This window comes from Gnatocerus cornutus, chromosome 2 (assembly GCF_029298725.1).
Source record: "Gnatocerus cornutus isolate USDA-ARS CGAHR chromosome 2, icGnaCorn1.1, whole genome shotgun sequence".
In the NCBI taxonomy this organism is placed as follows: Eukaryota; Metazoa; Arthropoda; class Insecta; order Coleoptera; family Tenebrionidae; genus Gnatocerus; species Gnatocerus cornutus.
The window spans coordinates 10,261,964-10,274,980 of NC_142234.1; the positions used below are offsets into that span (position 1 = coordinate 10,261,964).

The following is a 13,017-nucleotide window of genomic DNA, read 5'->3' on the forward strand; positions in this document are numbered from 1 at the left end:
ACTTGAGCAAATTACTCATCGGTGATCTAGTGACACTTTGGCCTAAACAACGATGAATCAGCATTGATGTTGCGTTGGGAGAAATGTTCCTTTTACACCAAAAAGAAATGATCTTGTCATCTGGAACCCCCACGGCGAACTACTAATTTCTCAATTTACAATAATTTGTTTCGTGATTTGATAAATTAGACATATGTGATGTTGAAATTCAGAGCAGGAAATTACAGGACAGGAGCCGCCCATTTCGAAGTTCAACGATCCAGCAAGCAGATAGGTTACAACTTTTCGTAATTAATGGACTATAATAAGAATGAATGAAGTTCCTTCAAGTGTCTAATCCCACAGACAAACATTTGCATAATTCTGGTCTCTACACGTGGACAACCTTTTAGCTGTTTTTTTCTGTGACGGGTGATGATTATTACATACTTACATGACTTCTTACAAACTCAATTTTATGATAATTAGATAATTAGAAATTGGTATCTTGTAATGATCTGTCGTTTTTGCGACAAAACGAGATTACCTTTTAAGTCATCCCTGTTATTAACCGCAGCCGGATTGATATTATTTTTTGTAATAATGTTCTTCGTGGTAAGTATCAACCACCTGAACAGGATGTGATTAATTTCGTCGGATGATGGAACAGTACTTTTCGGGTTTTGAAAGGAAGTTCAAGGAGGTGTGCAATTTATTGTCGATTTGCGGGGTTCTTTGTCGATTAGGTCCACCCTTTGTGACCAGCTGTGCTAATTGGCGAAAAAATGGTCGACGACATGGAGGTGCTTTATTTAACTACAATTTTAATCCGCATTATTAATTTGTTGTAACAACGCAAAATACGACCATGAAGATTTCAGAATCTACAAAAATTACAATGAATAAAAATATTTCGTAGAGTAAAGAAATGTACCGAGGTAAATGTCTGCAACGACAATCCAAAGAAATTCACAGCTCTTAGCTTGATCGGTCCCTTGTTTCTCATGAGGAAAAAAACTAAATCTTTCTGCTTGTTGGCGGGTTCATCAATCCAGAAACCGGACTCATAGCCAGCGAAGGATATTCTATTGCTCTGAAATAGTCAAACTAGAATCTTTTCATGTTTCGCAAGTAATAAAACCTTAATTATGACTTCATTTCCGTACCAACAATATACGAAAAGTTCTGTAAAGATTGCAGAGAGGCAGCAGACAAGAGTGTAAAACTGTGACGTCATTGGAGTTGTCTGGAAATTAACAAACAATAGCTTCTCTTTTAAATAAAATATCATGGATTATTTAAATATTAATTTGCTAAAATTCATTAACGTTTTTGGCCAAAATTTGAATCAGCACAACAAGAGTTTTCCTCTTCTGCCTTCGCACTTTATTTAACTCTTTGCCACGACTCACCAGAGTTAACACAAACATAGTCAAGCAAATCGAAATCACACTCGTCATAAACTGTACGAACGTAATAACACTTAGAAATTCATTAGTGTGTTCTGCAAACCTAAAATACTAAAACCCAATGTCTTACGATTAATAGATCAACTTACTTCAAGATTTCCTGATGATGTTTTATACACCGAATAAAATTAACTTTGTTGTCATTTTGAACAGACTTTAAGTTTTTCAAGTGATCATTCAACAAGTCACACTGTGCAGAAACAAACATAAGTAGAGCCGAAACGAAAGCATCTATATTCTGGTTGGTGACGGGAATATAACAATTTGCAATGAGTTGATAAATGTAGGTTACTTCATAAACTGGAGATTTTTGATAATCGTAAGGATACCACGCACTGAAAGGTAATTTCTTCTCCTTGAATGAACCATCAAAGAGAGGAAACAATCCCCATAGAAGTAAAGTCATTACAGATGAAAGAGTAAACATCACGTAAACTCGTTTCCAGTTAGTCATGGTGGCTTGTAATAAACTCTTCTGTTTGGGGGTTGTCGGTTGGAACAATTCTCCATCTAGCATCACCATCAATTTCTTCACTATCTTGAAATTCTTATAAAACAGAGCGAATTTTACCATTCCAGTGACTTCGTTAAAAGTTATAATGACTGAGGCTGTGAGAGTTTGAAGCTGGTCTCGGATAAAATACACGTTGATAACTTGTGTTATATTATGACAAACACCGATAAAGAAGTAGCATGTTAGCGCGTAAAAGGTATAAGCATTTAAAGAATAATCACCTCGCGGCCACAAACCACCGACTCGTAGAATGAAAATTGTCATCGAGACAGGAGACTTCAAATCGAATCGAGTCATGTTTCAGGAATGGGATTTAGGAGGCGTTTATATAGTCACACCAAAGATAAGAAATTATTGGTTAGGAAAAGTCTGTTATTACCGGTATTGATTGTTTCGTGTCGTAGATAATATTTTTTAATATTTTATCGCTGTGAAAAGGGTGAACAGGGAAGCTAGAACGTTGTAAAAAACACATTTCATAAATCATAATGTGAACTTTGTAATACATATATTCAAGGTTGCATAGTTTCAGCCGGTTAGCATTCTTTCTAGACGCGGGGGAAGAAATAATTGCATGCAAAACGGAACCAGAGGCGGTAGCATCCTAGCATCTAAGAATAACAAAAATAATTTCAATCTTACCACCAACGACGTCGTCAAGTGAAAAGTGTTGCGCTCTTCAGTGACGGACGACTCGAAAATGTTGAGAAAAGTCGAATCGATGATGAAAGCACAATTACCTGAAATTCTATTTTGCCTAAAAATTAATAAATACATGAAATATTTTGCTTCATTAATAATAAATTAATTAATAAATTTACAAGGTGGCCGACCTAAGACTTTCCAGTCCTCTATCTTTGTTATTTATAAAAGATTGGTATACAAATGTAAATTTTTATTCTTAACGTGACAGTAAACATTCTGAATAAACTCATTAATTAAAACGGTGGCTAAATTGCATTTTTAACGTTAAAATTGTTTAAATAATATAAAATTAAACCCCACGTATTCAATAATCTTCGTTTTTAATTTTGTTAAAATCCGTTCATAAATAACAAGGATATCGGGCTCGAAGTTCTCAGGTAACGTTTTGTACAATTACCATCAAAAGTTGATTTTTAAAAAGATAAAATAGAGAGACGTTAAATAAAAATTGAAATTTCCTGCGGAGCAAGTAATAAAGTCATTATTATGCGTCGCTGAAGGGACAAGATAATAGATATTTATTATACTATAAGAGTGTAAGGATGCAAAATATGAAGGACAAAAATCAGTTATTCTCGAGGTCGTAGATCGAGAGAATAAGATTTTTGGAGTGAATAATTTGTCCTTACACTCGAAAATAACTCGAGATTTTATCCAAAACCTCTGTTGGTTGCAATTAAGGCATTAAAAGAATTGACAGAAGTTCATCAGGGACAAATTTTTAACGTTTAGAAAGCCATGCTTGCATTGTTGTCATAGAAATAATTTTTATTATTCTAGAGAATAATCGAGTACTTTATCTGTTTTAAATGAGTGAACAAAGACTACTTTATCAGTGCATTTTGAATAAACTATTATTATATTAATTGGCGTATCTTTACACTGCAAGAAGACAATGTAAATTTTAAAAACTGATTTGATTGATTACAAATGTTAATGATCCGATAAAAAATGCTTTAGAGCGTCTTATGTTCTTTATCCAACAATTAATATTAAATTTTGGTTCTACATACAAACCGACATTGCACCTTTTTGGTATTTTATTTTTTCTATTTTTTTATATTTACACTTCTAAAAAAGTTCATTATTTATAATTCAAAAATTCATTACTAAATAGATTTGTTTAGGTTCCTTTGAATAGTTCAGTCTTACAGTATCATAATTTGAATTAATTAAACTTTTCCATTGCTTAAATTTTTATCTAAAATGTAAACATAAACATACTTTGTTGTCAGTTCAAAATAAACGTATCTCTAAAAAAATCTTGATCTTAATTTTTTTCTTTAAAAATATAGGATTGTATTTTATTTTTGACTTACATTAATAATAACAGTAATTCATTATGCATAATCATAGTTCCTTAATGAAAAATTTAAATTAAAACTTTGTCTGCCATTCCAAAAGCTGCTTTTTTTTAGACATTTTCGTCTAATTGAAATTTTCAATTTTCAATTTGACTATACCCTAAACTTTACCTACCCAGAAGTGAGACGAGGGAGACCGATGCATAGTTGCTTCGAAACTGAAATTTACCGTTATGTTGTTAGCAGATCAACCTTAAAATCTATTATCTTCAAAAATTCAGTTAATTTACTACAATACAGTGCATGAAATGTGAAACTCACTTCGCACGTACGTCTCTTGCGTTTAGTACAAACTCGTTCTAGGTTTTCCAAAAAAATGTTTATTTTTGAAACAGCTGCAACTTTTAAGATTGATCCCTACACAACTCGTATTACAGGATTTCTCCTCGATATTGCAACATCAAAATTGATTGAAATTTAATGATTTAATTGTTAAGAATTATATAATTCTCATATTTGGCTTGTTAAAACCCACAGAAATATGTACATACAAAAAAACAGTCGTAGGCATATATTTTTATATATTTATTTTATATTAATCAATTAACGTCTCCTATAGCTCATAAAACAAAACTTTAGTGTTGGTGGTCTTCGTTTAACAACATTACAAAAACAATAGCCAATAAGTAATAATAATAATGACATAAAATTTAATATCAACATTATTATTCAAAACCACAAAATGCATAAATAGACAGAAAATTAAACAATTTTACTAGATCACGATGTCTTCCAGCAGACGTGTTTTCATTTTTATGTTACTTCTAATTGCAACATGGACTAAGGGTGGCGTAAGTAAGCTTAGATTATGAATTTATATATCTCAAAACTTTTCTCTAGTCGGCTGATGATGATGATGAAGAATATTCAGACTGTCAAGAAATCCCAAAAACCTCAACCGAAACTGTTCATATAATCAAGTCAAAATCTGGAAAAGGCAATTTAAAAGTTCGATGTAACATGGAACTGATGGATGGAGGCTGGACTTACATCCTCAACAGAATCGACGACTCTCAAGACTTTAATTTAGATTGGGAATGTTACAAGTCTGGTTTTGGCGATTTTGAGGGAAATTTCTGGATAGGATTAGACTACATACACGAGTTGACAAGTGTGTAGAAACGTTTTACTTCAAATTAATAATCTTCCTTTAGATGACGGCAGCAAATTATTGGTTTATCTCACTGACGAAAAGGACGAGACAAGTTATGCACAGTATGAAGATTTCCGAGTTGACAGTGAAGAAGAAGGTTACAAATTAAAGGAACTTTCAGGATATAACGGTACAGCTGGAGATTCATTAATTTATTCTTTAGGAATGATGTTTAGCACCACCGACAAAGATCAAGATGCGTATGAGCAAGGAGATTGCGCAAATTATTATGGTATACATAGTTTACCAACTGTTGGTTTTTTGGGCTAATAATAATGTCTTAGGAAATGGACCTGGTTGGTGGTATAAGACGTGTACGCATTGCTTGTTGACTGGAAGATATTTAACTCCAGGACCTCAACCCCCTGAATTATATTCTCAAGGAATTTATTGGCGAGATCATGGTGGAATCGAGAATAGTTTTAAACAAGTAATGATGTTAATTAAGCCTACAACCGACAAAAATAAATAAAATGTACAAATGAAATTATTTAATTATTCTGTTGAATATTTTTCTAGTTTCCTTTACGCTCATTAATTTTTGTTTCTTTGCTGGAAACATTAAATATCTCACATTTTTCTGCGATATTAAAATAGTGTAATATAAAAAACTTTTTAAAATCGGCACTTCATTCATTCGCTTTGCATTTATGTCTTCCTTTTCGTGTACTTTCATTTTTGTAAATAACATTTAGGTTGTTGACTACCGGATCAAGTTATGCAAAACGGTCCGCAATTAATAAAAACGTAATTGCATAATTATAATATCAAGTCAAGTCCTTTATTAAAAATTTATCTCATTAAATTCAGCGCAAAACTTGTTCTCATCGCACTCGCATTGTTATAACAAATTTCGCAGTAACTTAATCATATCACTCAAACAGAATTGCAGTATTTTTGCTAATTTGAGCCGACACGACGTCGAAATTGTCGTGGTAATTTCTTTAATGACACGTCTTCAGCATATTCACAAAACGAGGATCGAAAAATCTGCAGCTTTCCATAAATATCTGTAATTTATTTGTCGTTATAGAGACATTCCTCTAACATTTGCGCATTAAAATGCAGACAGACGAAGTCCCTGAAGGCAACTTGCTTCTTATTTAATATTCTTGAGCATTTTTTGACCGTGTTTAATTGCGGCTACCTTTCGGGGTTGGCCGAAAAAAATCACATTGTGTTGAGTATTCAGCTGTGGCTTAAGGCGAAATGAATGTATTAGCCACCGTTGGACTGTAATTCCCAAAAAATGCGCAGGTGCATTTTCGTGAATTTTATCTACACTTTTCTCCACATGTTCGCAATCAAAAAACCAGTGTGTCGCTAATGTCGTCTTTCCGAACCCCCATTTATCACCCCGACAGATTCGTGCGTGTTGTCCAAGGGTTGCATCAAACAAATCTAGTCGGCTGTCACCACAAAAATGACAAATGAAGAACATGACTCCGCCTTTTACCTGTTTCGGCGTTCTTATAATGAAGAGCACGACTGGAGAGCACATTTTCGGAAATTAGCTCGTCATAAAGTGCATGATTTGTCCTTTTTGCCACATGTGGAGTCTGTGTCGTTAATTTTCGTAATTTTCAATTTGCCCTCTATAAAACATTATGGACTTTTTTAGATGTCTGTTATGACAGGCGTAACGGAACTAATTTATTTTGCCAATGTTGGACTAGAGAAAATTATAGTCATTTTAGATTGTAACGATGCAAGAAGGTCGGGGAATTTCTAACAAAGATGCAATCAAGATTTAATTCCAAAATGCTATGAAAATCAAAAAATGTTGCAAATGGTTGCTACGTTTAAATAAACCACAAAAGAAGCACATTTTTCTCAGGATATGGAAATTTTTATTTTAATTTAAAATTTGTACTACTTCCGAAAGTTAAATTACATATTAATGGGTATAATTAAAAACCAGCTAACGCATAAAAATATAAATGAATATTATATTGTTTTGAAGTTCGTTTATGACAAAAAACGAACACAATAAAACACACATTAAATACATAATTCATACTTAAAATAGAACATTACTTGCTTATCCGGCTAGATAAGATTTCCATAAATTATTTAAAAGTGTAAGTATGTAATTCCAAATTTACAACCTGTCATTTACAACATCAATACATGCTTTAAGCCACTTTTTTCATTTCCACTTCTAACTATCAGTGTTAGTAGAATTCTTAAACCAAAATTGTATAACTTAAAACAGTTTTTTGACTACTGGAAAGTAAGTCCTAATTTCTATAATTTGACGATGAACATTTCTAAAGACATTTATGCACCTACATACATACCTACATACCTACCTACATAAAAAAAACTGCAAATTTCTAGTTAGTTCCTAAAATTTTGTAATTTAACAGAGTAAAGCTGACTATTTTTATGATCAAAAGTTACAGATTTCAGAAAACGGTTAAAATTTTTTCTTCGTCGGTTTTGTTTTAACTTTTTTGCAGATATTATACATATAGTGATGAGTAAGTAAAGATTTCACGTTTTCGTCAGTATTTGTCTCCATTTTTCAATTTTTCACCTTAACTAGTTGACGTTTTGACAAACTAAGTATGAAACTTTGAGTGAAGGTAATTTAAAAGCGGAGGAAAATCAATTTGTTAGAGTGTAATTCTTTCTCCTCATTATTTTAAGCACACAGAAGTTTCTACGAACCAACATTTTATTAGTCCTTTTTTCACAAATACAGGTATACATATTTGTAATGTAATAATATTTGTAAAGTATTATAATGTAAAAATTGTTGAAAATTTGTTATTTTTCGTTGACTCTTACATGCATATTTGTTTCTAGACTTTATTATATGCAACCAATAGTACAGCCTGCCACAGTAATCATGGAATTTAATGTAGGCAACCAACGTCTACCATAAATAAAGTACCAGTTTCCTTTTTCTTTATTTTTTCTTATTCCAAAGCCCAAGTCACATTAATTAGAATGACATCGATACATAAACACATTTTGTAAAACATGTGTATGTACTTTGAGTTACGAGTTTTTTACAGACATATATTAATTAAAGCAGACATAAATGTTGAATACAAAAAGCAAACTCGCCATTAGTGTCTACCCATCACTCTTTATTATTTCATTCTGCTAATACTAACCAAACCAATAAACAGTAATTACAGCCTTATGCTCTCAACATCATTCATTAAGTCCAACGCTGTCACATTACCATTCTTCTAAAATCCATCACTCACCACATTTTTAAATCTACCTCATTACAAGTCTCTGACATATCGTGACCAGCAAACCCATTTTTAAAATCTCGAATTAGCGGTTTCATCTATTTCCAACTAACCAACATCTTACCATTTCTTATATTGATTCAGTGATTCAATGCAGCTGAACCGGTCTCTTCATAAAGTTGTTGGAATCCTGCTGTGAAAACTCGTGCAACAAGTGTCGTCGTCGCGAAGGTGATAAATTGCAGCAGGAATCAATAACATGACAAATTCCCTTTTTGCTGCATTTTTCCAACGTTTGGTCGGACAGCGGTCGATCATCGATTGAGATATTAAAAGTTTGTGTTTCATATTTTATATGGGTTTGTTTTATTAATAATAGAAAAAGAGTTCTAGGATTATGGGGAAATAAAGAGAATTTGTAATGGAAGAGGCGTCGTAATGATCGGGCTTTATGTAAGGTTTTAGTCAGAAAATTATTTATATAAGATGAAAAAATTCGGGGATGTTGAGGAATGCGGATTTGGCCAAAATTGTGAGAAAGTCAGCTTAAATGTTTTCCTTATCTAAGATGGCAATTACGTCTTCATTCAATAATTCTAATCAGTAATAAATTGATTTCCAGAAAGTATTTATCCAAAACTCTAGTATTTTTAAAATGAGAGAAACTACTGTTGATTTGCATTATCTATAATTGATAATTTATCATTGCCGCGTGTTCACGGAATTTCCACGTGGATATGAAGTAAAAGTTTCTCCGACATGCACAATTAATAGACAACTAAATTACAGCCTTAGATACGTAAATCAAATTTAAAATTTATCTGCCTATGTACTACAAACGGATATTAGTACTCCGGTAGTAGTTAAAGAAAAAACAAAACCTACAAAACAAACGGAGAAAGTAAAAGTACAATTTAGTGCGAGCAAATTTTTCAAAATTGAGCAATTTATTACTTTTGCATCTGTCTTAATTTAGATCCAGTTTCGATTAAAACAATAAGATAACAATAAACTTGGAGAAGAAAGTGGTCGGTTTTTTCCCAAACTTAGATAATTATAGAAACCACGAATGGTTAACGTAATGACGAGTCTCTGTATTCGGCATTTCTAATTTGATGATGTCTTGATATGTCAGACGTGAAAGTTAACAGAATTTTCTTGTTTAAAAATTTCAGTACTGATCGAATTAGTTTTTATTTTACATAAATTATACGCTGGGATTTCTCTAATCGATCAGCAGCTGCGTGAACATTAGCGGTTCAAATTTTTTAGAGCCATCAGTCCACTTTCAGTTTTTTTACTGTTCGCATTATAAACATTTTCTATACCAACATCAAGTCATTATTTATTGCATGAGTACAACACGAGTTTACAAATGTTCCAAAAGCCACGAATGCTATAAAGAGCCCTTATAAACGTCTTACAATATTTTATCTACGATTGTTATCTACTTCTCATTTATAAAAAGAGTTATTATAAATCCTCTGTCATCAAATATCAAAAGTTATTTATTGTAGTGTTTTGAACAACGTTTTATCCACGCACATGTTTCGCGTTAGTAACGCAAGGATAAACGTGACTAAAACACGAATGCAATATAAAACGTTTTATACATATGTATAAAAGCTCAAATTGTTCAAAATTAAAAAAAAATACTTAAGTGATAATTAAATGTAACAGTTTTGTCTTCTGTGATGTAAATAAATTGGTGAAAAATTTAAAATTTAATTGTGTACAAAATAAATGAAATTTTAAAGCTGATAAGTCGTATCTATAAGCAAAAAGTCTGCAATAAGCAGAGTTCACTAATCACAACTTTTTGCTGTTCAAAAAAACTACTTTTTTATGATCTTTGAAACAGCTTTTATTGCCCACACTCGATAGACGAATCACACGTCAACTGTCATTTAATTTTAATAAAAAACGGAATCTCGTCTCGATTAAACGTGAAAGTAAATAGAGCGTTCCTATATCGATCCAATCGAGTGATTCTCCGTTACGATGACGGGCAGTTTTCCCTTAAATAAAAATTGCGACATATAATATTCCCTGAACTTCATTAACAAGCTTCCGTGTTATAAACTGATGGGCTATAGCAGAAAAGTGTTCGTCAGATAATCGATTAGTATTTTCAGCAAATAAACGAATGGAATGCACGCTTACAGTTTTAGTGATTGAGCTGAGACGATGCAGCGTTATCGATTACCTCCATCAATAAATCATTACGTTAATAATGCAACGGTGCCACATACAAATAACCTCGCTGTGAATACGTTAATGTGTAAAAATGATGAGAAAGTCACTACCGTGAGATTATTAAATCCTGCTACAAACTCACACATTTCCACGATTGTTGCGCAATGACCATGTAAATGTTAAATAATTATCTAGTCGCTTCCATGTTTTTATCTCGTAATTTTCTCTCGATATTGCCTTTAACCCTAATTATGTTAGATCACTTTCGTTACTTTCACTGAAGCATCTCAGGACCGTGCCCAAATCTTTTTCCGATCGTTGCTCCGAGCATCTCTTCTCCGGATGTAACTTGTAGCTTTTCGCATTTCCCCACCGTCACTTCCTTCCAGTACCAACGTTATAAATATATGCGACGAAATGGTACAAGTTGTACTTTCGCTTTCGTGATGAACCCGTTGTGCACATATTTAGGCTATTTGTTTGTTAGTTACTGTCTTCTAGAAAAACCGCAAAATGAAACGAAGAGTAAAAGTGGTAAAGTGTTTTCAATTGAGCATCAATGGCAATACGTGAACTTCACCTGGCCATCACCAAGTTCGTACCAAAGAGCGATTACTAGAAGGAGTTACATTCCGGAGAACGTGGCGATTACTGGGATGAAGGTCTACAATGATGACATCTACGTTGCTTTACCACAAGTTCGGAACGGAGTGCCTGTGACTTTGGGGAAGTTTTCGATAAATGCGCCGAAAAACAATCCCCTTATCGAGCCGTACCCAAGTTGGGACCGCCAGCTGAAGGACTGTACAACTCTCCAGAGTGTTCAGAACATGGAAATCGACAAGCACGGGATTATGTGGGTTCTGGACGGTTTCCGTATTAACAATAACACGATTTGTCCGCCGAAGTTGGTTCTTTTGGACTTGAACAACGAAGGGAGAGAGATTCTATCCTACGTGTTTCCTAAAGACATTTGTTCGTTTCATGGAGGACAGCTAAAAGACATCGTCATTGACCACTCCAACGACGGTTTTGCTTACATCACCGACAACAGCCTGTTGGACCCCGGTCTAATCGTCTACTCCAAGAAGCAAAATAGAGCGTGGAAACTGAGAGATAGAACCATGTTTGACGAGGAGAACTCCAATGCTTTCACGGTTGGGAACTTGACTTTCAAGAGGTTAGCACCTTTGGATGGCATTGCACTCTCACCAGCTCATACCAAAAACGGAAATAAACTCCTCTTTTATTCGCCTCTCTCTGGAATGACTCTGTACTCCATCAAGGCAAAAGTTTTAAAGAACGAGAAATTGATTAACAGTGGCGACTGGAGAAGAGCCATTAAGGTTGTGGGAAAGAAACAGGGTCAAAGCGATGGATTAGTGATCGACAACAAAGGCAACATGTATTATACTCTTCCTCCACTGTACGGGGTCGGTAAGTGGAACATAAACTCAGAGTTTTCAACATCGAAGATTATGGCAGAAGATAAAAACATGGTCTGGACTGGTGGTTTTGCATTTGACGACGTCGGAAATTTGAGATTGCTCACAAACAACATCAATAAGTTCATGGATCCGCAATATGCTTTGAAACTAGGCGACACTTTTATGTTTAAAATTTTTAAGTACTACACAGGGACGAAGAGTTATTTATATTAGTTTATGTAGCATTTAATAGATTGTGATAGTAGGGCAGGGTTTCTGACTGCACTGTTATTTATTGGAATAATTTAATAAACTTTTTTTATTTTGAGTACATATTTATTTATTTTTGTTATATGCTAATTACCTATCTCCGAATTATAATGTGTGTGATAAAAAACTGCTCAACAGGAGAATTTAATAAAATAAGGGAAATACTTTATTTTGTTATTTTAAATGTCCAAAAATTTTGTTACTTTGTTTTTAAAATTTTGTTTAGAAATAATTACTCTTTTCTAAACATTTACGAATTGGTAAGTAACATATTGAAACAGTATAGAATAATAAAAAAAAAGAAATGTTTTACTATTAAAAAGCTAATCAATAAATAAGTAATCATGTAGGTAATAACAAAAATGTTTAAAAATTCGTTTTACGTTTTACCGCCAAAGCAATAAAAGGAGGTCACACTAAAATTTCGTAACTTTAATGGTTTTTGTTTTAAAATAAATGAAATTTGGAGAAGTTTCTGGAATTAAATTATTGAAAAAGTTGAATTTCCAGTCTTAGCCTTGAGATTATATTAAGGATTAAAAATTTACTTAAAATGTCACAAGTCACTCTCAGATATATTTAAATTAATTGGTTATATTCACTTTGGAAAATTTTCATATTACATAAAGTATCTATTCTTTATTACTCCCATAAAACAATTCTCAATTTTTCTAAAATATTTTGTGCGTCACGTTTACGTCGCACGTGAAATTTTAACTAAATTAATAACA

At 33.0% G+C, this 13,017-nt stretch overlaps 3 protein-coding genes across 3 annotated transcripts; 2 read left to right on the plus strand and 1 right to left on the minus strand.

Moving 5' to 3' along the window:
* Positions 1 to 781: 781 nt before the first annotated feature.
* LOC148178872 (4-vinylanisole receptor-like) lies at positions 782 to 2,274 on the minus strand. Its single transcript, XM_088029937.1, has 5 exons — positions 1,538 to 2,274; positions 1,392 to 1,491; positions 1,121 to 1,225; positions 914 to 1,072; positions 782 to 863 (listed from the first exon to the last, which is right to left on the minus strand). Exons 1-5 carry the CDS (start codon positions 2,257 to 2,259, stop codon positions 804 to 806), a joined length of 1,146 nt encoding a protein of 381 aa, XP_087886063.1. The 5' UTR covers positions 2,260 to 2,274; the 3' UTR covers positions 782 to 803.
* Positions 2,275 to 4,756: 2,482 nt separating this feature from the next.
* On the plus strand, positions 4,757 to 5,656 carry LOC148178873 (angiopoietin-related protein 1-like). Its single transcript, XM_088029490.1, has 4 exons — positions 4,757 to 4,822; positions 4,872 to 5,142; positions 5,186 to 5,416; positions 5,469 to 5,656. Exons 1-4 carry the CDS (start codon positions 4,757 to 4,759, stop codon positions 5,654 to 5,656), a joined length of 756 nt encoding a protein of 251 aa, XP_087885616.1.
* A 5,346-nt stretch (positions 5,657 to 11,002) lies between these two features.
* Positions 11,003 to 12,347, plus strand: LOC148178874 (dopaminechrome tautomerase-like). Its single transcript, XM_088030028.1, has one exon. The coding sequence runs from the start codon at positions 11,036 to 11,038 to the stop codon at positions 12,248 to 12,250; it is 1,215 nt and encodes a 404-aa protein (XP_087886154.1). The 5' UTR covers positions 11,003 to 11,035; the 3' UTR covers positions 12,251 to 12,347.
* Positions 12,348 to 13,017: the final 670 nt, after the last annotated feature.

Coding starts and splice junctions, on each gene's coding strand:
- LOC148178873 (XM_088029490.1), top strand. CDS start 4,757: ATGTCTTCCAGCAGACGTGTTTTCATTTTTATGTTACTTCTAATTGCA. Junction 4,823..4,871: donor CAACATGGACTAAGGGTGGC/GTAAGTAAGCTT, acceptor ACTTTTCTCTAG/TCGGCTGATGATGATGATGA. Junction 5,417..5,468: donor AGATTGCGCAAATTATTATG/GTATACATAGTT, acceptor ATAATGTCTTAG/GAAATGGACCTGGTTGGTGG.
- LOC148178872 (XM_088029937.1), bottom strand. CDS start 2,259: ATGACTCGATTCGATTTGAAGTCTCCTGTCTCGATGACAATTTTCATT. Junction 1,492..1,537: donor CATCATCAGGAAATCTTGAA/GTAAGTTGATCT, acceptor TTAGTATTTTAG/GTTTGCAGAACACACTAATG. Junction 1,226..1,391: donor CTATGTTTGTGTTAACTCTG/GTGAGTCGTGGC, acceptor GTTAATTTCCAG/ACAACTCCAATGACGTCACA.
- LOC148178874 (XM_088030028.1), top strand. CDS start 11,036: ATGAACCCGTTGTGCACATATTTAGGCTATTTGTTTGTTAGTTACTGT.